This window comes from Salmo salar, chromosome 14 (assembly GCF_965601325.2).
Source record: "Salmo salar chromosome 14, fSalSal1, whole genome shotgun sequence".
Lineage (NCBI taxonomy): Eukaryota > Metazoa > Chordata > Actinopteri > Salmoniformes > Salmonidae > Salmo > Salmo salar.
This window is the reverse complement of record NC_138304.1, coordinates 70,859,516-70,883,329: the sequence shown is the minus strand read 5'-3', so window position 1 is coordinate 70,883,329 and position 23,814 is coordinate 70,859,516. Positions and strand designations below refer to the sequence as shown.

The following is a 23,814-nucleotide window of genomic DNA, read 5'->3' as shown; positions in this document are numbered from 1 at the left end:
ATACTGACTTGTAATTGAGGAGAATGGTGTTATCTCAAAAGGTTGTGGTGGTCTTTGTTGTAGTAGAATTGTCAGGGCTAAACAGACTTGAATTTATGGATGTTGGTATCTTCTCAGCGGTTGTATTCTGTGTTCTGGTAGCATAGGGAGGGGCATAAATCAAAGATGTAGTTGGTCTCTTCTCAATAGTTGTTATGTTACCATGGTCCTGTCCTGAGCGAGTGAAAGGACAGAAACAATCAACTTAAAGAGATCGTTTTCTACAGAAAGCCCAGTGAAGTAAACAATGCATAGAATGCGTTTGCCACGCTTCTCTAAAAACATCCCAAAATACCTTGTCGATACTTAAATCAGACTTCTATTGCCACAATATCACTCCAGAAGATCTGTGTTCATCTACGTTTATGGAACATAACTTTTCTCAAAGATTTTTTGTATATGTTTTTACTCCCAAGCCATACATAGTTTACTTCATAGGGCTTGCTGTAGAGCCTGTATTTAAAACAAGTAGTCTGTATTTTAAATAAGTTAGAACACAAACCAATTAGGATTGCAGTAAAAACTCAGAAAGCTATCCCTTTAAGTCGTAGTTAAAGGTATGTATATTAATTAAAGGTGAATTCATCTTCCACAGTGACAATGTCAATCTGAGCTATATGTGTTAGTAAAGTAGACAGAGGCAGTTAGAGAGCTGGAATGGAGGAAAGTGTTTTTTCCTCAACATCTTTCTCCTCAACATGCCACGGTTTTGTCTTTGTACTGACTTGTGGATGTGGCATTGGTAGGAACAACTGTAGTCGGGCTGGAAGAGGTTTCCCAACATGATATTCCTCTATGAGACAGAGGAAGATAGAAAAGGACAGAGAGAGATGGGGCAGGGAAACCCATTTAGCCTTCAAATTTAAAGCCACAATCTGTAACTTTGGCAGCAAGATGAAGATAAAGTACTTGCTCTCACTTCGAAAGCACTTTAACCCATTCATGTAGCCTTATATTTAAGACTTCACCAAATGGTAAATAAGAGATTGCGAGGACTGTTTTAACAAGTTACAACAAATATATATTTTGAAGAAATGTAAATATGTAAATAAAAAATGTTATATTATAGCCTTAACTATTGGTTTGGGATTGCCACAAAACTGCACCTCACCTCAATTATTCTGTAGTGCCTTTATAAGGCTAATGGGCCCTCTCAAATTGTCCAAAGGTAAATAAAAGTAGGCATTTCAGGGCCTCCCGAGTGGCGCAGCGGTCTAAGGCACTGCATCGCAGTGCTTGAGGTGTCACTACATATCGGGGTTTGATTCAAGGATGCATCCTAGCCGTCTGTGACTGGGAGTCCCATGAGGAGGCGCACAATTGGCCAAGCGTCGTCCGGTTTAGGGGAGGGTTTGGTCGGCTGGGATGTCCTCGTCCAATTGCGCTCTAGTGACTCTTTATGGTGGGCCGGGCACCTGCACACTGACTTCGGTTGCCAGTTGTACGGTGTTTCTTCTGACACATTGATGCTTCTGGCTTCTGGGTAAAGCGAGCAGTGTGTCAAGAAGCAGTGCAGACTGGCAGGGTCGTGTTTCGGAGGACGCATGGCTCTCGTCCTTCGCCTCCCCTGAGTCCGTACAGGAGTTGAAGCGATGGGACAAGACTGTAACTACCAATTGGGAGAAAAAGATATTTCAGCTCATACTTACCCTGGGTGATTTCATCTTGATCACTGTCCATATTTATAAACTATATCACAGATGCCTTGATGCCGTGAGAGGTGAGCCATCCTGAGGATGGCTCACCTCTCACAGTTCTGGGTGACTTTAACCTCCCCACGTCTACCTTTGACTCATTCCTCTCTGCCTCCTTCTTTCCACTCCTCTCCTCTTTTGACCTCACCCTCTCACCTTCCCCCCCTACTCACAAGGCAGGCAATACGCTTGACCTCATCTTTACTAGATGCTGTTCTTCCACTAATCTCATTGCAACTCCCCTCCAAGTCTCCGACCACTACCTTGTATCCTTTTCCCTCTCGCTCTCATCCAACACTTCTCACTCTGCCCCTACTCGGATGGTATTGCGCCGTCCCAACCTTCGCTCTCTCTCTCCCGCAACTCTCTCCTCTTCCATCCTATCATCTCTTCCCTCTGCTCAAACCTTCTCCAACCTATCTCCTGATTCTGCCTCCTCAACCCTCCTCTCCTCCCTCTCTGCATCCTTTGATTTCCTCTGTCCCCTACCCTCCAGGCCGGCTCGGTCCTCCCCTCCTGCTCCGTGGCTCGACGACTCACTGCGAGCTCACAGAACAGGGCTCCGGGCAGCCGAGCGGAAATGGAGGAAAACTCGCCTCCCTGCGGACCTGGCATCCTTTCACTCCCTCCTCTCTACATTTTCCTCTTCTGTCTCTGCTGCTAAAGCCACTTTCTACCACTCTAAACTCCAAGCATCTGCCTCTAACCCTAGGAAGCTCTTTGCTACCTTCTCCTCCCTCCCTCCTGAATCCTCCTCCCCCCCCCCCCCCCCCCCCCCCTCTCTGCGGATGACTTCGTCAACCATTTTGAAAAGAAGGTTGACGACATCCGATCCTCGTTTGCTAAGTCAAATGACACCGCTGGTCCTGCTCACACTGCCCTACCCTGTGCTTTGACCTCTTTCTCCCCTCTCTCTCCAGATGAAATCTCGCGTCTTGTGACGGCCGGCTGCCCAACAACCTGCCCACTTGACCCTATCCCCTCCTCTCTTCTCCAGACCATTTCCGGAGACCTTCTCCCCTACCTCACCTCGCTCATCAACTCATCCTTGACCGCTGGCTACGTCCCTTCCGTCTTCAAGAGAGCGAGAGTTGCACCCCTTCTGAAAAAACCTACACTCGATCCCTCCGATGTCAACAACTACAGACCAGTATCCCTTCTTTCTTTTCTCTCCAAAACTCTTGAACGTGCCGTCCTTGGCCAGCTCTCTTGCTATCTCTCTCAGAATGACCTTCTTGATCCTAATCAGTCAGGTTTCAAGACTGGGCATTCAACTGAGACTGCTCTTCTCTGTGTCACGGAGGCTCTCCGCACTGCTAAAGCTAACTCTCTCTCCTCTGCTCTCATCCTTCTAGACCTATCTGCTGCCTTTGATACTGTGAACCATCAGATCCTCCTCTCCACCCTCTCCGAGCTGGGCATCTCCGGCGCGGCCCACGCTTGGATTGCGTCCTACCTGACAGGTCGCTCCTACCAGGTGGCGTGGCGAGAATCTGTCTCCGCACCACGTGCTCTCACCACTGGTGTCCCCCAGGGCTCTGTTCTAGGCCCTCTCCTATTCTCGCTATACACCAAGTCACTTGGCTCTGTCATATCCTCACATGGTCTCTCATATCATTGCTATGCAGATGACACACAATTAATCTTCTCCTTTCCCCCTTCTGACAACCAGGTGGCGAATCGCATCTCTGCATGTCTGGCAGACATATCAGTGTGGATGACGGATCACCACCTCTAGCTGAACCTCGGCAAGACGGAGCTGCTCTTCCTCCCGGGGAAGGACTGCCCGTTCCATGATCTCGCCATCACGGTTGACAACTCCCTTGTGTCCTCCTCCCAGAGTGCTAAGAGCCTCGGTGTGACCCTGGACAACACCCTGTCGTTCTCCACTAACATCAAGGCGGTGACCCGATCCTGTAGGTTCATGCTCTACAACATTCGCAGAGTACGACCCTGCCTCACACAGGAAGCGGCGCAGGTCCTAATCCAGGCACTTGTCATCTCCCGTCTGGATTACTGCAACTCGTTGTTGGCTGGGCTCCCTGCCTGTGCCATTAAACCCCTACAACTCATCCAGAACGCCGCAGCCCGTCTGGTGTTCAACCTTCCCAAGTTCTCTCACGTCACCCCGCTCCTCCGCTCTCTCCACTGGCTTCCAGTTGAAGCTCGCATCCGCTACAAGACCATGGTGCTTGCCTACGGAGCTGTGAGGGGAACGGCACCTCCGTACCTTCAGGCTCTGATCAGGCCCTACACCCAAACAAGGGCACTGCGTTCATCCACCTCTGGCCTGCTCGCCTCCCTACCTCTGAGGAAACACAGTTCCCGCTCAGCCCAGTCAAAACTGTTCGCTGCTCTGGCACCCCAATGGTGGAACAAGCTCCCTCACGACGCCAGGACAGCGGAGTCAATCACCACCTTCCGGAGACACCTGAAACCCCACCTCTTTAAGGAATACCTGGGATAGGATAAAGTAATCCTTCTAACCCCCCCTTAAAAGATTTAGATGCACTATTGTAAAGTGGTTGTTCCACTGGATATTATAAGGTGAATGCACCAATTTGTAAGTCGCTCTGGATAAGAGCGTCTGCTAAATGACTTAAATATAAATGTAAATTTAGATGCAGAGATCGGATACTAGTGGGAGAGATCAGATATATTATCAGTGATTAACTATTATCTATCAGCTATAAGGGACTACCCCGAAACCAGCAACAAAGCCATTAAAAAATACAATTAAAAAAGTAGATTTAAATAGAACAACTTTTTTTTTCAACCAAATGCACCAGTTGTCCCTGTCTTGGAAAAAACAATAGTACATTTACAACAACAGTCATGAATAAAGTATAATAAAGTTCAAATACTTACATGAACAACATATAATCTCTTTTCTTGTTGTCTTGTTCCTATCCTGTTTTTTAAAGAGCAATGATATGTCTGTGATTTGAATGCACTGATCTCTTCTTGAGTTGTCTGGCTCACGTCACCTGCCGTCAGGCAACCTGTTTTTCCTCTTCCAAGGAACCAAAAATAAGTTCATTCTTTTTCTTTAGAAGTCAATGCACCACTGTACATTTCTTGTTGCCCTGGAAATGGTTGTTCTAAGCAGGAGGGTTGCTTCACAAAAACAGTTACACCCATGTGTAAAAGTGATATCTCTAGAACAAGAGATTCTGGATGACAGTTAAAATGACTCAGCAACTGCTAACTTTCACTACCTAGCTGTCAGTGACGGTCAGTACCGTTTCACGAGCATGACATTATTTCTATTACAGCATATTGGATGACTCATTCAAAAACAGAAATATAAAAACAAGAGTAAATAAACCTAACAGACAGGGGTATTACAAATCGAGATACATTTTCAATCTGTCAAAAACGTTTATGGTGCGTATTGCTTTTTTGTTTTTACATTCAATGATAATTACAAAATAATATTTCAATTCTATCTTAAATAATGTGAAGAGGGGTTTGTTCTCTGCCCACTTCGTTTTATGGATAATGGATGAATAATCTTCCATGAAAGATAAACAAATGAACAATGAAAGTTAAATCAGGGTCCATATCATTTGGATCAAAATAAAACATAACATCAGAGTCTCTCAGATTAACATTAATAGTCGTTTCTTTTAAAATAAAATCTTCTAACTCGGAAGCCAGACACATCATTGTGTTGGAGGAAACACCATCCATCTGGCGACCGCAGTCAGCTTGCAGGCACCCGGCCGGCCACAAGGAGTCGCTAGAGCATGATGGGACAGGGAAATCCCGGCCGGCAAAACCCTCCGCTAACCCGGACGATGCTGGGCCAACTGTGCGCCGCCTCATGGGTCCTCCCAGTCACGGCCGGCTGTGACACAGCCTGGGATCGAAGAGTAGCTGTACTTGTGTAGAACATCTTGTATTTCAATAAAATACCCCAAAAAGCGTAGAGAGGTGACGAGACTTACGTCCTTCTCAAGACAGACAGTCAGGTCAACCACGGACACGTTGGGGGTGGGGACACGAAGGCCATGCCGGTCAGCTTGCTGTGGGTCAGAAGGTTCAGTTAAATCTACATTCTGGGATAATAAAACAATGACAGCCCTGCCACTTGTTTTGATATACAGCTGAGGGATGGGGCTATAAAAAAATGTTCATGCTTTCGAATATATAGTGAAAAGGACTATACAAATCCCATCCATTGATCATAAAACCTCCATTACGAAACCAATGGTCCTGGATAACCTTGCTCACCGCCTTAGAGGTGCTGGTGGAGGCAGGGATAATGTTCTGGCTGGCACCACGTCCATCTCTCCACAGCTTACCGGAGGGCACGTCAACAGTCTTCTGAGTGGCTGTGACGGAGTGAACTGTGCTCTGGGGGAGGAAACAAGTGATATGGATGCTAGTCTATGCAGGGTTTTGTTCATTAGGCACCAAAAGGAAGAAAACAGGAAGTTACTATCTGAAATGAACCACATTTTCTTTTTCTGTTGTGTGCTCTGATAAACATGACTCAGGACTTGTGCAGAAACATGAGCGTTGTTAGCATGTACATTAATCGAGACGTCAATGTTAGCATCAATGTTGACCCACTTTTATCACTACATCCCAGTCCGTGTGATAATTGTGCTTTTTATCACAATGATCATCCGTTCTTACCATGAGACCCTCAATGATGCCAAAGTTGTCGTTGATAACCTTGGCGATGGGAGCCAGGCAGTTAGTTGTACAGGAGGCGTTGCTGTGAGGACATGACATCATTATCAACATAATCTATATCCTCCCACTAGGAAAAACCCTACATCATTTCAACTGTATCGTCAGCAGCACCAAGTCACTCCTCCACCCACCTTTGACCCACATGAAATCCTACCTTTCCGAAGTAAAATAGTTTCCCATGTTACCTAATCTGAATTGTTTTCTTACCTCGAGGAGTTATGCAGCTGCCATAGAATTTGAATATAAGGCTTATGGAAAGCAATGTAAAGTAAAGAATGCATAGAATGAGAGTACATTTTTCTTTACAAAACCATTGTTGAAAACAGTTCTGTTCCAAAATCTGTCAAACACAGGACCTTGTTTAGTGATATTGTCCCAAAGTTTAATTGGTGTGCGCGTGTGTGTGTGTGTGTGCATCTGTTTCAGCAATTGTTTGTACATGTGACATGTCACCCTGTGGCAGGAATGTTTGTACATGTCACACTGCTCCTTTAAAATAATGTCATGGGTGGAGGGGGGAGGGGCTTACCTGACAACCTTCAGGGAGTTATCGTAATGATGGTGGTTGACACCCATCACGAACATGGGGGCATCGGCGCTGGGGGCGGAGATGATGACTCCCTTGGCACCTCCCTGCAGGTGAGCCTGTGGGGGTGATGGGTGGGGTGAGAGGTCAAAGGGTATGTTTGTGTAACAACAAATACACAGCATCAAGGCTGCCTTGCTTGGTTCAGTCGCATACCGCTGATGATATGCAAAATCGGCAGTCTGTAGGCAAAAGTTAAGGTATCAATGTAAACAATTTACAGCATAAAAATACATACAGCATTGTGCTCACTTGCTGCTCACCCACAACCTTATAGCCATGAAGTCATTCATATATATATACACCAAATTCAAGTATAGACCATTGTCTGCTAGCGAAGAGGTACTTACAGAGGCCTTGTTGATGGTGGTGAACACACCGGTAGATTCCAAAACATAGGCAGCTCCAGCCTCTCTCCACTTGATCTGGGAAGGGTCCCTCCTGAAGATGGCAAAGAGATAGAAGTTAGGATTATACCATAAAACTAGTGTTAGAATTACAGAGGTAAAGAAAAGGAACAACACTTACTCATGGAAAACTGGGATGTGGAGGATGCCAATGATCAGCTTGCCATTCTCTTGCCTCACTTCACTGTGCTTCCAAACACCATGGGTGGAGTGATATTTGAACATGTAGACCTATGGAACAGTGGCAGGGGTAGAGAGCTGGTCAGTGATATTACATACAATCTTTAGGGAGGTGTTGAATATGTGTACAGTAAACTTGTGCACCTGAGATATTTCTTGTTTAACCGAAACAAACCTGACCCACTCAATGTCTGACTTCAGTAAAACAGGTTTATATTTCTCAGTTTATTTCAATTTCCGTACCTTTTAAATTGTATATTTGTCGGTATATAAAGCAGTAGCCTCTATAAAGTTCTCACCGTGTTGTTCAAGTCGATGAAGGGGTCATTGATGGCAACGATATTGACCTCTCCGCTCTTGGCGGCGGCACGGGTCACCAGGCGACCAATACGCCCAAATCTGTGAAGCGAAATCAGATAGTTTTATGATTAATCCCCATGTATCCATATAACCACACCATTCCAGCAGGTGGCAGCAGCCCTATACTGACAGCTCCTCAAGGCCTGCCAACCTTGACTGATAACAACACTTGACATTAGCAGCACAGACCCTTTGTTTATGCCTAATATGGTTGGGTTTGTGCAGCGTGCTGACCCATACAACAGACAAGTGCAGGTTGAGGACACAAATTGTAGAAGCAGGGAAGGGACAAGGCTGGTCAGTGTAACATTTGTAGTTTGCCTATCCAGTAGTCTGATGTCAAGATTAATCCACGCTCCACACTATCAGTTGTGTATATCTAGTTCCCTCAACCCCAAAATAATGTAAAAGAGGAGTACCGCAAATAACATGGTGTGCATCTTGGGTAACATGGACTTCAACAGAAGACCACTTATGTATGAAAACAGTTCAGGAACTTGGAGTGTAATTCCCCTTTAAATGCCCAGTTGCAGCATAACTTGGGTGTAAAGTTCAGTGGAATACACACTGTATGTACGGTATGCACCGTTCCCTTTACTGTTTAACTCAAGCAGACTACTGATAGGCCCACATTAGTCAAACACTGTCAATTCTGGAGACTTAAGTTGACACCACTCACAAGCGGTTGAGAAATGTCTAGATAAGACTATTCGCCATATTGCAGACTTTTGTAGCCAGCTTGTGAAACAATATAGAAAGAGCTAGATAGACCAATGAAGTCCACCGACAGTGGAAGATATAATCTTTGTGATTGAGGAGTTGGTGTGACGATCGTTGTTCTAATAGAACATACTGGAACTTTGCCCAGTGACACAAGCAGACAAACCCCCAACTAAAATGAGTCCTGCACACAAGGGTCAATGTATGGCCCAGCAAAATAGTCAAAGTACGTCAGAAAGGAGCCAGTGTACAGTATGCCAGAAACAGTGGAGGCTGCCGAGGGGAGGACGGCTCATAACGGCTGGAACAGAGACGAATGGAATAAAACTGTGAAACCAGGTATTTGATACAATTCCAACTCTTCCGTCCCAGCCATTACCACCAGCCCGCTCTCCACAATTAAGGTGCCACCAACCTCCTGTGGTCAGAAACAACACAGGGCGAAAAACAAGTGTTTGGTAACAGTTTGGTCAAAGTAATTTTGTTCTGCGTCTGCTTTCCCAAAAGCCTTAAGATGCTAAGTTCATTGTTAGATGATTAACTTAGCCTTAAGTTGCTTTTGGGAAACCTGGCCCAGGTCAATAAAGTTAGATCACAACTATACTCCACAAAGCATTTTTCAATGGGTCAACAAGATTGGCTTTGCCGGAACTGTGAACAGTCAGCATGATCAATTAGTCAGTCATAACGAGACATCATTTAGTTACCATAGTAAGGTTGGTCAGCAGGAGTGAAATATCAAACTGCAAGGCACAGCGTTTGGTCTTTCAAGTAGGCACAGTTAAACATTCAGGTTGATTTGGGGAAAGGGCCTATCAAAACAAACTTTAATCTTCCTGTGGCTCAGTGACAGCTGCAGATTGGTCAAATAAAGGTTAGAGGGATATGATTGGTCTAACAGCTCCTCCAAACAAGTCTCAGTGTGACCTCTGAACTTTAGCCGAGAAGGTTAGCAGGATATTATTAGATGGATAGAATAAAGGAATGTGACAGCTGAGGAGAGATACAAGAGTGTTGCAGAGAGGTGGTTGGAAAGAAGTAGAGAATGGTATTGGCCAGACCAGGGTCTTATTCATTAGGGCACAAGGTGGCCAAAAAATTGCAATGGAAAATGAAAAGCAGCATCTTATTGGACAAGTTCAGGTAGTCCCTTCTCATTTCGTCCTGTTTGCTTCTGTTTCGTTTCTAGTAAAAACTGTACAACCCAGGCTTGTGAACTTAAGAGCAAGCACCTATGGTATGTACAGTGCAGAAGTGCAACACAATCCAGGATATGTCCTGTGACCCGATCCTGTCAACAGCCATTCCTTATGTTCTCTTTAAGATATGCAATTTTAAATAAAATTGCCCAGTGACAGAAGCAGACACACCCCCAACTAAAAAAGGAGTCCTACATACAAGGGTCAATGTACGGCTCAGAAGTTTGGTCAGGCTTATGAACTTGAGAGCAAGCACCTATGGAACGTACAGTGAGGGAAAAAAGTATTTGATCCCCTGCTGATTTTGTACGTTTGCCCACTGACAAAGAAATGATCAGTCTATAATTTTAATGGTAGGTTTATTTGAACAGTGAGAGACAGAATAACAACAAAGGAATCCAGAAAAACCCATGTCAAAAATGTTATAAATTGATTTGCATTTTAATGAGGGAAATAAATATTTGACCCCCTCTCAATCAGAAAGATTTCTGGCTCCCAGGTGTCTTTTATACAGGTAATGAGCTGAGATTAGGAGCACACTCTTAAAGGGAGTGCTCCTAATCGCAGTTTGTTACCTGTATAAAAGACACCTGTCCACAGAAGCAATCAATCAATCAGATTCCAAACTCTCCACCATGGCCAAGACCAAAGAGCTCTCCAAGGATGTCAGGGACAAGATTGTAGACCTACACAAGGCTGGAATGGGCTACAAGACCATCGCCAAGCAGCTTGGTGAGAAGGTGACAACAGTTGGTGCAATTATTCGCAAATGGAAGAAACACAAAAGAACTCTCCCTCGGCCTGGGGCTCCATGCAAGATCTCACCTCGTGGAGTTGCAATGATTATGAGAACGGTGAGGAATAGCCCAGAACTACACGGGAGGATCTTGTCAATGATCTCAAGGCAGCTGGGACCATAGTCACCAAGAAAACAATTGGTTCCAATTTGTAAGTCGCTCTGGATAAGAGCGTCTGCTAAATGACTTAAATGTAAATGTAATGTAAATGTAACACATTACGCCGTGAAGGACTGAAATCCTGCAGCGCCCGCAAGGTCCCCCTGCTCAAGAAAGCACATATACATGCCCGTCTGAAGTTTGCCAATGAACATCTGAATGATTCAGAGGACAACTGGGTGAAAGTGTTGTGGTCAGATGAGACCAAAATGGAGCTCTTTGGCATCAACTCAACTCGCCGTGTTTGGAGGAGGAGAAATGTTGCCTATGACCCCAAGAACACCATCCCCACCGTCAAACATGGAGGTGGAAACATTATGCTTTGGGGGTGTTTTTCTGCTAAGGGGACAGGACAACTTCACCGCATCAAAGGGACGATGGACAGGGCCATGTACCGTCAAATCTTGGGTGAGAACCTCCTTCCCTCAGCCAGGGCATTGAAAATGGGTCGTGGATGGGTATTTCAGCATGACAATGACCAAAAACACACGGCCAAGGCAACAAAGGAGTGGCTCAAGAAGAAGCACATTAAGGTCCTGGAGTGGCCTAGCCAGTCTCCAGACCTTAATCCCATAGAAAATCTGTGGAGGGAGCTGAAGGTTCGAGTTGCCAAACGTCAGCCTCGAAACCTTAATGACTTGGAGAAGATCTACAAAGAGGAGTGGGACAAAATCCCTCCTGAGATGTGTGCAAACCTGGTGGCGAACTACAAGAAACGTCTGACCTCTGTGATTGCCAACCAGGGTTTTGCCACCAAGTACTAAGTCATGTTTTGCAGAGGGGTCAAATACTTATTTCCCTCATTAAAATGCAAACCATTTTATAACATTTTTGACATGCGTTTTTCTGGATTTTTTGTTGTTGTTATTCTGTCTCTCACTGTTCAAATAAACCAACCATTAAAATTATAGACTGATAATTTCTTTGTCAGTGGGCAAACGTACAAAATCAGCAGGGGATTAAATACTTTTTTCCCTCACTGTACAGCACAGAAGTGCAATGCAACCCAGGGTATTATCTTGTCACTCAATCCTGTCAAGTCTGTCCTTCTGTTCTTTTGAAAATATATAATTTTAAAGGTAAATTTGCCCACAGAAAAAGCTAATTACCCATTGTTTCCAATCTTCACCATTTTTCCTGATATGGTCTAGACCTCTGAAAGTAAATAAATAACAACAAAAAAAACATAATAACTTTAACTGTACTTGGTTATATTATGTACGAGGCAACATTTTAATAAGCAACTAAAATCCTCTAGGTGCATCACTACATTAAGCATCCCTGATTAACAGTCACAATAGAAAGAAACTAGCAGTGAAAAATACTGATCTATTTTGTGGCATCTATAGAATCCCCAAGAATTGTACAGTGCAGACATTACAATAATTTCAAAGAGCCCATTTAAAATGTTTTGCTCCCCTAAATTATTCAACCATGCATGCCAGGTAATTTTTTTCTCTCATCTACACCAATTGTAGCCTACATCCGTCCAAATTGCAGTCATACAAGACAGCTATTCAAAACGCCAGGTAGGACTTCACCTGCCGAAGTGCAAATTGCCACATGTAATCAACGCATAATTGTATAATTAAATGTAAAGTTGGCTACGAAGACATAAAGAGCTAAATGTATGTTCCCTATAGGGTACATGGACACGCCCCCGCGTGAACACAAACTCATGTGCGCACGCCCCTTCAGAATGTTAAGTCACAGATGAACAGCAGAGCCAATTGGTCGTTGTCACAATCGACTTTCATTTTAATTACAGAACAGGACATTCATTTGGATGACACCCCCCCACTACTGATGTGATCATCATGGCAACATTGCATATGTAATGAACTGCATGCATCTTTGCAAAAAAGAGGAAGATGGGCAATTTGTATTTCGATTGATTTGATAGTAGGATAATAATTGGATTAACCAATTGTTTAACTTTAACTTTATTTAAAGGCTATAATCTTTGGGGGAAAAAAACATTTATAATCTTTGGGGAAAAAACATTTAATAATATTTTTTCAAGGCATTGGGTGTGCTTGGCTGCAGTATAGTCTGTTGCAATGAAAGGCAGTTGAAAGAACATGGGATAAAGCCCAATGATAACAGTGTGTCCATCAGTTGGCCTTTTTGCAAAGGTAAGACCACCAGTACACTAGGACTAGTTTACAGTCAAGGGCGCTCTTCTCAAGTTCAGAGTATGACACTTTGAGCAGTGCTTGACATGGGCAGGAGCTCACTGGAGCTGAGTACCGGCACCTCAAATGTTCTACTGGTCAAGCTCCTGTTCCTCTTACAGAATATTAGCTCAAAAGTATTGTGGAGCTCCTGCACCTAAATATAAACAGTACCAGCACCCAAAATGAGTTCCCAAACCAACTCAAGCACTGACTTTGAGAAATGAAGGGGCATGTGATGATCTGGTGCCCTTTGCTATGTGATATCCTTCATGAGTTAGGAACAAATATACACAGGCAGTTAGAAAAGCTAAGGCTAGCTTTTTCAAACAGAAATTTGCATCCTGTAGTACTAACTCAAAAAAGTTCTGGGACACTGTAAAGTCCATGGAGAATAAGAGCACCTCCTCCCAGCTGCCCACTGCTTTGAGGCTAGGAAACACTGTTACCACCAATAAATCCACTATAATTGAGAATTTCAATAAGCATTTCTCTACGGCTGGCCATGCTTTCCACCTGGCTACCCCTACCCCGGTCAACTGCCCAGCACCCTCCACAGCAACCCGCCAAAGCCCCCACCATTTCTCCTTCACCCAAATCCAGATAGCTGATGTTCTGAAAGAGCTGCAAAATCTGGACCCATACAAATCAGCCGGGCTAGACAATCTGGACCCTCTCTTTCTAAAATTATCTGCCGAAATTGTTGCAACCCCTATTACTAGCCTATTCAACCTCTCTTTCGTATCGTCTGAGATTCCCAAAGATTGGAAAGCTGCCGCGGTCATCCCCCTCTTCAAAGGAGGTGACACTCTAGACCCAAACTGCTACAGACCTATATCTATCCTACCCTGTCTTTCTAAGGTCTTCGAAAGCCAAGTTAGCAAACAGATCACCGACCATTTCGAATCCCACCGTATCTTCTCCGCTATGAAATCTGGTTTCAGAGCTGGTCATGGGTGCACCTCAGCCACGCTCAAGGTCCTAAACGACATCATAACCGCCATCGATAAGAGACATTGCTGTGCAGCCGTATTCATCGACCTGGCCAAGGCTTTCGACTTTGTCAATCGCCACATTCTTATTGGCAGACTCGACAGCCTTGGTTTCTTGGTTTCCATACCTTCAGGCTCTGATCAGGCCCTACACCCAAACAAGGGCACTGCGTTCATCCACCACTGGCCTGCTGGCCCCCCTACCTCTGAGGAAGCACAGTTCCCGCTCAGCCCAGTCAAAACTGTTCGCTGCTCTGGCACCCCAATGGTGGAACAAGCTCCCTCACGACGCCAGGACAGCGGAGTCAATCACCACCTTCCGGAGACACCTGAAACCCCACCTCTTTAAGGAATACCTAGGATAGGATAAAGTAATCCTTCTAACCCCCCCCCCCGCTTAAAATATTTAGATGCACTATTGTAAAGTGGTTGTTCCACTGGATATCATAAGGTGAATGCACCATTTTGTAAGTCGCTCTGGATAAGAGCGTCTGCTAAATGACTTAAATGTAATGTAAATGTTTCTCAAATGATTGCCTCGCCTGGTTTACCAACTACTTCTCTGATAGAGTTCAGTGTGTCAAATCGGAGGGCCTGTTGTCCGGACCTCTGGCAGTCTCTATGGGTGTGCCACAGGGTTCAATTCTCGGGCCGACACTCTTCTCTGTATACATCAATGATGTTGCTCTTGCTGCTGGTGATTCTCTGATCCACCTCTACGCAGACGACACCATTCTGTATACTTCTGGCCCCTCTTTGGACACTGTGTTAACTAACCTCCAGACGAGCTTCAATGCCATACAACTCTCCTTCCGTGGCCTCCAACTGCTCTTAAACGCAAGTAAAACTAAATGCATGCTATTCAATCGATCACTGTCCGCACCTGCTCGCCCGTCCAGCATCACTACTCTGGACGGCTTTGACTTAGAATACGTGGACAACTACAAATACCTGCGTGTCTGGTTAGACTGTAAACTCTTCTTCCAGACTCACATTAAGCATGTCCAATCCAAAATTAAATCTAGAATCGGCTTCCTATATCGCAACAAAGCACCCTTCACTCATGCTGCCAAACATACCCTCGTAAAACTGACCATCCTACCGATCCTCGACTTCGGTGATGTCATCTATAAAATAGCCTCCAACACTCTACTCAACAAACTGGATGCAGTCTATCACAGTGCCATCCGTCTTGTCACCAAAGCCCCATACACTACCCATCATTGCGACCTGTACGCTCACATTGGTTGGCCCTCGCTTCATACTCGTCGCCAAACCCACTGGCTACAGGTTATCTACAAGTCTCTGCTAGGTAAAGCCCCGCCTTATCTCAACTCACTGGTCACCATAGCAGCACCCACTCGTAGCACACGCTCCAGCAGGTATATCTCACTGGTCACCCCCAAAGCCAATTCCTCCTTTGGTTGTCTTTCCTTCCAGTTCTCTGCTGCCAATGACTGGAACGAACTGCAAAAATCTCTGAAGCTGGAGACTCATATCTCCCTCACTAGCTTTAAGCACCAGCTGTCAGAGCAGCTCACAGATCACTGCACCTGTACATAGCCCATCTGTACACAGCCCATCTATCTACCTACCTCATCCCCATACTGTATTTATTTATTTATCTTGCTCCTTTGCACCCCAGTATCTCTACTTGCACATTCATCTTCTGCACATCTACCATTCCAGTGTTTAATTGCTATATTGTAATTACTTTACCACCATAGCCTATTTATTGCCTTACTGTATTGCCTTACTTCTACTGTATTATTGACTGTATGTTTTGTTTATTCCATGTGTAACTCTGTGTTGTTGTATGTGTCGAATTTCTATGCCTTATCTTGGCCAGGTCGCAGTTGCAAATGAGAACTTGTTCTCAACTAGCCTACCTGGTTAAATAAAGGTGAAATAAATAAATCAATTGTGTTTAGGATGCCTAATGCAGCAATATAAATTAACGTTATCCTATATTCTGAGAATTTGGATGTAAAGGGAACTAAAGTGTTGGGGGTTCTATATTACTTATGAACCTAGGCATCAATGTTCTCAGGACCAAAACAAACCTGGAGAGAGATAGAAAGATATATATATATATATATATATATATATATATATATATATATATATATAGAGAGAGAGAGAGGAGAGAGAGAGAGAGAGAGAGAGAGAGAGAGAGAGAGAGAGAGAGAGAGCAGGAAGTGTGTGAGTCCATGAAAGAAAGAAAAAATGAGTCACTGGTGGTTGACATTTACAAGACCCTCTAAACCCCCCTTCCCCTCCCCCATGTCAATGTCTCAGGACCAAAAGAAACCTGTACAGAGAGAGAGAGAGGGGACAGGGAGTGTGAGCCCATGTAAAAAAAAGAAACCTGTACAGAGAGAGAGAGATAGAGAGGACAGGGAGTGTGTGAGCCCATGTAAAAAAAAGAAACCTGTACAGAGAGAGAGAGATAGAGAGGACAGGGAGTGTGTGAGCCCATGTAAAAAAAAGAAAAAAAACAAGAGTAGCCCCCCCCCACCACAGAGAGGTCTGCAAAGTGAGGGGATCTGTTAATGCATAACCTGAACTACCCATGCCCAGAACCACTACAATAGGCTACTATGCATGCAGCATTCAAGCCTAACTTATAGCCTACGTAAGTATGGAACGCAAGAGTTACAATTAGCTACAGTTAAAGTGGGAAGTTTACATACACTTAGGTTGTAGTCATTAAAACTTGTTGTTTTTCAACCACTCCACAAAGTTCTTGTTAACAAACTATAGTTTTGGCAAGTCGGTTAGGACATCTACTTTATGCATGACGCAAGTAACTTTTCCAACAATTGTTTACAGACAGATTATTTCACTTATAATTCACTGTATCACAATTCCAGTGGGTCAGAAGTTTACATACACTAAGTTGACTGTGCCTTTAAACAGCTTGTAAAATTCCAGAAAAGTCATGGCTTTAGAAGCTTCTGATAGGCTAATTGACATCATTTAAGTCAATTGAAGGTGTACCTGTGGATGTATTTCAAGGCCTACCTTCAAACTCAGTGCCTCTTTGCTTGACATCATGGGAAAATCAAAAGAAATCAGCCAAGACCTCAGAAAACCTCAAGACCTCAGAAAAATAATTGTAGACCTCCACAAGTCTGGTTCATCCTTGGGAGCAATTTCCAAACGCCTGAAGGTACCACGCTCATCGGTACAAACAATAGTACGCAAGTATAAACACCATGGGACCACGCAGCCGTCATACCGCTCAAGAAGGAGACGCGTTCTGTCTCCTAGAGACGAACGTACTTTGGTGCGAAAAGTGTAAATCAATCCCAGAACAACAGCAAAGGATCTTGTGAAGATGCTGGAGGAAACAGGTACAAAAGTATTTATATCCACAGTAAAACGAATCCTATATCGACATAACCAGAAAGGCCACTCAGCAAGGAAGAAGCCACTGCTCCAAAACCGCCATAAAAAAGCGGTTTGCAACTGCACATGGGGACAAAGATCATACTTTTTGGAGAAATGTCCTCTGGTCTGATGAAACAAAAAAATAGAACTGTTTGGCCATAATGACCATCGTTATGTTTGGAGGAAAAAGGGGGAGGCTTGCAAACTGAAAAACACCATGCCAACCGTGAAGCATGGGAGTGGCAGCATCATGTTGTGGGGGTGCTTTGCTGCAGGAGGGACTGGTGCACTTCACAAACTAGATGGCATCATGAGGAAAGAAAATAATGTGGATATATTGAAGCAACATTTCAAGACATCAGTCAGGAAGTTAAAGCTACGTCGCAAATGGGTCTTGCAAATGGACAATGACCCCAAGCATACTTCCAAAATTGTGGCAAAATGGCTTAAGGACAACAAAGTCAAGGTATTGGAGTGGCCATCACAAAGCCCTGACCTCAATCCTATAGAAAATGTGTGGGCAGAACTGAAAAAGCGTGTGCGAGCAAGGAGGCCTACAAACCTGACTCAGTTACACCAGCTGTCAGGAGGAATGGGCCAAAATTCACCCAACTTATTGTGGGAAGCTTGTGGAAGGCTACCCGAAACGTTTGACCGAAGTTAAACAATTTCAAAGCAATGCTACCAAATACTAATTGAGTGTATGTAAACTTCTGACTCACTCGGAATGTAATGAAAGAAATAAAGCTGAAATAAATCATTCTCTCAACTATTATTCTGACATTTCACATTCTTAAAATAAAGTGGTGATCCTAACTGACCTAAGACAGGGAATTTTTACTAGGATAAAATGTCAGGAATTGTGGAAAAACTGAGTTTAAATGGATTTGGCTAAGGTGTATGTAAACTTCTGACTTCAACTGTATGTGAGGTGGTGACACTGAGATGCAGGCTGTGGGATAGAGGATAGTGGACGTCACTTGGATGGTGAGTCTCTTGAGTCGCTATTCCTCACTCCCTCGTTCCTCACAAGCTTCCTCCTGTTCTACTGTCCGTTAAGAATACCTGTTTAGGCCCCCGGAATGGCGCAGCGGTGTGCTCGAGGCGTCACTACAGCCCCGGGTTCGATCCCAGGCTGTGTTACAACCGGCCGTGAACGGGAGTCCCATAAGGCTGTGTGATAATAGGTTGCTTCTTGTGTAAATATTTTCTGTCTGGATTTTAATGATTTGTATCACATTTGGCCCAGCGTCGTCCGGGTTAGGGTTTGGCCGGGAGTGCTTTACTTGGCTCATCGTGCTCTAGCGACTCTTTGTGGCGGGCCGAGCGCCTGCAGGCTGACTTCGGTCGTCAGTGTTTCCTCCGACACGTTGGTGCTGCTGGCTTCCGGGTTTAGCGGACCTTTCTCCTCTCCCGAGCTCGTTGGGAAGTTGCAGCAATGAGACAAGATCATAATTGGATTGCAATTGGAAATGCCGAAATTGAGGAGGAAAAGGGGGTAAAATAAATAATTATTTAAAAAAAAATTCAACTGTTTAGAGCTATGCTGGTGAGCTCTGACACCCTCTTCATCTCTTTCTCAAGCTCCTTGAAACTCAGCCTTGCTGCAGAAGATAGCAGAGACATAAAACAGGGGGATGGTGAGCTTCCCACTGTGCCCAGACTTCTAGGCTTCTAGATAAAACAATAATATATTATTAATAATAATAATACACTGACACAAAGTATCTCAAAGTGTTTAAAAATCTAAACAAAAAGCAAATTCAAACATACTGTAGCATACAAAAACAGAAATATGAGATCAGGAAGGGAGTTGAAGCAGTTCGTCTTTGGAGGGACGGAGCATCTCAGCCATCTGTAACTATCTGTAACTGTCCGTGACCTGAATGACCAGGCATCCCATCGGTCCCATTACACCCTGCCCAGAAAATCTCCTCACCTCTGCCACTAGCCACGGTTTCCCGGCAGCAGTTCAGAGTCTCAACACCTGGCACCTAATCTTCTGAGCGGCTCTCATAAAGTTGAATGCATATTCAACTGTAAGTTTGGCATTGTTGTTCCTATTCTTATTTATTGGGTCGAGTTTGTATTGCTACCTTTATACAGTCCTTTGTTATCTTAAAGTGGTTGTTTCTCTACTGTGCTCAAATTCATCTGCACTTCCATTTCATACTTATTCTTTCTGTTGTATTCATTACGTTCATGCATAATATCCTACTTCTGCGTCTGGAGGATGATTTCTTATCACAGGCTTATCACCCAGCAGAGGAATCTACGCTGGATCCAGAATTACTGCTGGAGGTTGGACCAGGGCCAGGCAAAGATCCGGGGGCCAGGGCCGGGTGTGCCCCTCTCCCTGGAGAGGGCTTTGGCAACCACTGCTGGTGCCGGACAAGACTCCACAGTAGGAATCTTCTAAGGTTTCCGTCCAAGTCGTAATATGTCTCAATTAAAGCCAAAGGCAAATGTTTACATAGGGATTTGGATACGGGCTATTTGGCTGAAATACCTCTGGCATCCTTTACAGTAAAGCCTTTCAGCTCCATTCCTTCAGGGTCAGATGTTGGCAATTGCTCCAGCACCACTCTTCATACCATCACTCATGACACATTTGACAATTTAGTTATTTAGCAGATGCTCTTATGCAGAGCGACTTGCAACCACATAGCTTAGTCATTGCATGTAGAACCATCTTCAAAAGGTTTGATTCATTCGATAAAACCCACATTTCCATTTAACGATACACTTTTAGGATGTTATTTGAGCTTCAACATCAACAGGTCTTGACTAGACTGAACTTGGGAAATTTGATAAATTGATGAGTAACAATACGACATTTGCTGCATAATCAGTGTCCCTGCGGATATTATCACTCACTGAATGGAGATGAGTGAATAGACTGTAGCTTGTTCAACTTGCACCCTACAGTGAGCTTCAAATGTTTCGGGAGAGTGAATTTTTGTTGTTGTTGTTTTGGCTCTGTACTCCAGCACTGGATTTTAAATGATTTAATGACTATGAGGTTAAAGTGCAGACTGCTACCGCTATGGATAATCCTGAATGAATCGTGAATAATGATGAGTGAGAAAGTTACAGATGCACAAATACCATACCCCCCCCCCAAAATGCGAACCTCCCCTGTTATTGGAATGGTGAGAGTTTAGCATGTCTTTATGATATTTGTGCGTCTCTTAACTTTCTCACTCATCATTATTCAAGAATAATTCAGGAATATCTGTAATCATGGTAACATCCACATGAATGTAGAAGTGTTTAGAAACATATTATATTTTTATGTACGATAATAGTATCTCCAAAATGACACTTATACATTATTTACCATTCATTTCTATTGGGCACAGAATAATCTGAAACGCAACCAAAACAAACAGCAAATGCATCCAACAAGTTTGTTGTAATCATTGCGTGCTAGGAATATGGGACCAAATACTAAACATTTGACTACATTAATACATATACTGTATAGGTGAATTTGTCCCAATACTTCTGGTCCCCTAAAATGTACCGACTATGTACTAAAAGGGTTGCAATTTCTAAATGGTTCAGTCTGCACTTTAACCTCATAGTCATTGTATCATTTGAAATTCAAAGTGCTGAGTACAGAGCCAAACTACAAGTTATAACCAATAGGGCCATGGTCTGTCCTCTTCATGGACTACAAGTTATAAGCAATAGGGCCATGGTCTGCCCTCTTCATGGACTACAGGTTATAACCAATAGGGCCATGGTCTGCCCTCTTCATGGACTACAAGTTATAACCAATAGGGCCATGGTCTGCCCTCTTCATGGACTACAACTTATAACCAATAGGGCCATGGTCTGCCCTCTTCATGGACTACAAGTTATAACCAACAGGGCCATGGTCTGCCCTCTTCATGGACTACAACTTATAACCAATAGGGCCATGGTCTGCCCTCTTCATGGACTACAAGTTATAACCAATAGGGCCATGGTCTGCCCTCTTCATGGACTACAAGTTATAACCAATAGGGTCATGGTCTGCCTTCTTCATGGACTACAAGTTATAACCAATAGGGCCATGGTCTGCCCTCTTCATGGACTACAAGTTATAACCAATAGGGCCATGGTCTGCCCTCTTCATGGACTACAAGTTATGACCAATAGGGCCATGGTCTGCCCTCTTCATGGACTACAAGTTATAACCAATAGGGCCATGGTCTGCCCTCTTCATGGACTACAAGTTATAACCAATAGGGCCATGGTCTGCCCTCTTCATGGACTACAAGTTATAACCAATAGGGTCATGGTCTGCCTTCTTCATGGACTACAAGTTATAACCAATAGGGCCATGGTCTGCCCTCTTCATGGACTACAAGTTATAACCAATAGGGCCTTGGTCTGCCCTCTTCATGGACTACAAGTTAGAACCAATAGGGCCATGGTCTGCCCTCTTCATGGACTACAAGTTATAACCAATTGGGTCATGGTCTGCAAGTTATAACCAATAGGGCCATGGTCTGCCCTCTTCATGGACTACAAGTTATAACCAATTGGGTCATGGTCTGCCCTCTTCATGGACTACAAGTTATAACCAATAGGGCCATGGTCTGCCCTATTCATGGACTACAAGTTATAACCAATTGGGTCATGGTCTGCCCTCTTCATGGACTACAAGTTATAACCAATAGGAAGGTGATTTGTTGGAGGGAAAAGGATGCTCAGTTCATAGTTGAGGGATAGCTCCATTTGTAAAATTCAGTTTAACCAACTCAGGGTTAGCTTTGAGTTCAGGGAATACTTAAGTGAAAAGCACCGCAATTCTGTTCCGTCTAGAGAAGACGTTACAGTATCAATGTAGCTTTTATGTTAATTTAAAATGGTTATAGTTCAAGTGTAAATGGTAACAAAAAGCTGACGAGCAATTTAACTTCACTTTTCAACATTGGTTTGGCGTAGCTTGATTCAGGAGCAGTGGTGAATCCTAAATGGACTATTATAGCCTATGGAGCTTTTATGCAAATGTGAAGTTATAGGTAAAAAAAAATATAAATGGAATGTTTTAAGTTGGTTTGGTGATTGTGACTTAAACACTTGAAGACTAGTTACAACCACATTTGACCCCGTTCACGTACTCTTACATGAAATGAAAACATTCAGACAGGTTATGGATGAACATACATAGCTCATGTCTGGTGCCAATTGTGGTGTCGCAAGGATGAGTAAGTTCCTGCATACACACCAAGAGAGCCCCTTGACATAGGTCAAGTGCAATGGCGTCGTGGATTGAGCAGCAGACACTGTTGGGGTCTGGACACCACCTGAGGGATGAAGGTGTGAAAAAAAAGACACTACAGCTCCTTTGTCTGAGCTTAGATTTGACCATTTATGGCTGAGGCACAGGACATGAGTAAGGAAAGCTTGGGCCCTTTTTAAAACTCCTAAAAATGCATCCTTACCTCCCTTTCTTGAATCCAACATGGTGAAAGCAAAAGAAAGCTTGCACACCAATCCAGGTCAGTGATTTCTTTCTCGAAATTACCAGGAAGTGGTTCAACTTTGTGCACAGTCGTCAAGCATTGCTTTTTATCCACAAGTGGGAAAATGCTAATTTTATTAATGCAGGAATCTGCCAATTTGATAGAATCAGTTGATTTAGTGAATTGAACCAACCCTGGCCCTTAACACTAATAAACTCATAGGAAATACTGAGACTTGCTTGGCTACCCAGACTCCTTGCTCCAACCAAACGCTATGCCACGCCCACAGACATTACGTTTCCTACAATGAGTCTGGAGCCGAGTACCTCCTTGACCCGTCAATGAATCTGAGCTGTCCGATTTCATTCTGCTACTCTGTTCTGGATCAGCCAGGCTAGACTTACAAGATGGGTTGTCAGGTCACACAGACAAGGGGGTACACGGAAGGCCATGCTGGCTGGCAGGGCAAAGTTAAATTTAGAACTACACTAAACAAAATGTCCTAAATTTAAAAGAATCTGTTCAATACTGTAGTTCATCTTAACTTACACCCTTTTTTACAAGTCACAGCAGTTGGGTACGTCAATTACTTTAAACCAGCTGCATCTCCATGACTGCTTTAGAATTTAGATTTCACCTGAGTGAAAAGCAGTACACAAATCCTATTCATCACAGGTGATAAAAACCTATTAGGGACCCAGTGGTCCTGGATTGGTTCATACCACAGCCTTAGCGACACGAGTGATGCGCCAACTAGAACCTCTCTCCAGCTTACTGGAGTGCCCGTCTGTTCTATGGCAACGTGAACTGTGGGCTAGGGATGTTAGTCCATGCAGGGTGGTTTATTAGGCACCAACTGGAATAAAGATTTATTTTCTGTTGCAAAACTAAAGAAAATCAGAATGCTGTTGCGCGCCGTAATGAAAATGTGCTCTGGAAGAACGAGGACAG

At 44.0% G+C, this 23,814-nt stretch overlaps 1 protein-coding gene across 1 annotated transcript; it reads right to left on the bottom strand.

Moving 5' to 3' along the window:
• Positions 1 to 5,094: 5,094 nt before the first annotated feature.
• On the bottom strand, positions 5,095 to 9,509 carry LOC106570164 (glyceraldehyde-3-phosphate dehydrogenase-like). Its single transcript, XM_014142198.3, has 8 exons — positions 9,398 to 9,509; positions 7,910 to 8,009; positions 7,552 to 7,661; positions 7,374 to 7,464; positions 6,967 to 7,082; positions 6,378 to 6,459; positions 5,970 to 6,092; positions 5,095 to 5,761 (listed from the first exon to the last, which is right to left on the bottom strand). Exons 3-8 carry the CDS (start codon positions 7,653 to 7,655, stop codon positions 5,558 to 5,560), a joined length of 720 nt encoding a protein of 239 aa, XP_013997673.3. The 5' UTR covers positions 7,656 to 7,661; positions 7,910 to 8,009; positions 9,398 to 9,509; the 3' UTR covers positions 5,095 to 5,557.
• Positions 9,510 to 23,814: the final 14,305 nt, after the last annotated feature.

Coding starts and splice junctions, on each gene's coding strand:
- LOC106570164 (XM_014142198.3), bottom strand. CDS start 7,655: ATGTTCAAATATCACTCCACCCATGGTGTTTGGAAGCACAGTGAAGTG. Junction 7,083..7,373: donor CCACCATCAACAAGGCCTCT/GTAAGTACCTCT, acceptor TCACCCCCACAG/GCTCACCTGCAGGGAGGTGC. Junction 5,762..5,969: donor CCACCAGCACCTCTAAGGCG/GTGAGCAAGGTT, acceptor TCTGACCCACAG/CAAGCTGACCGGCATGGCCT.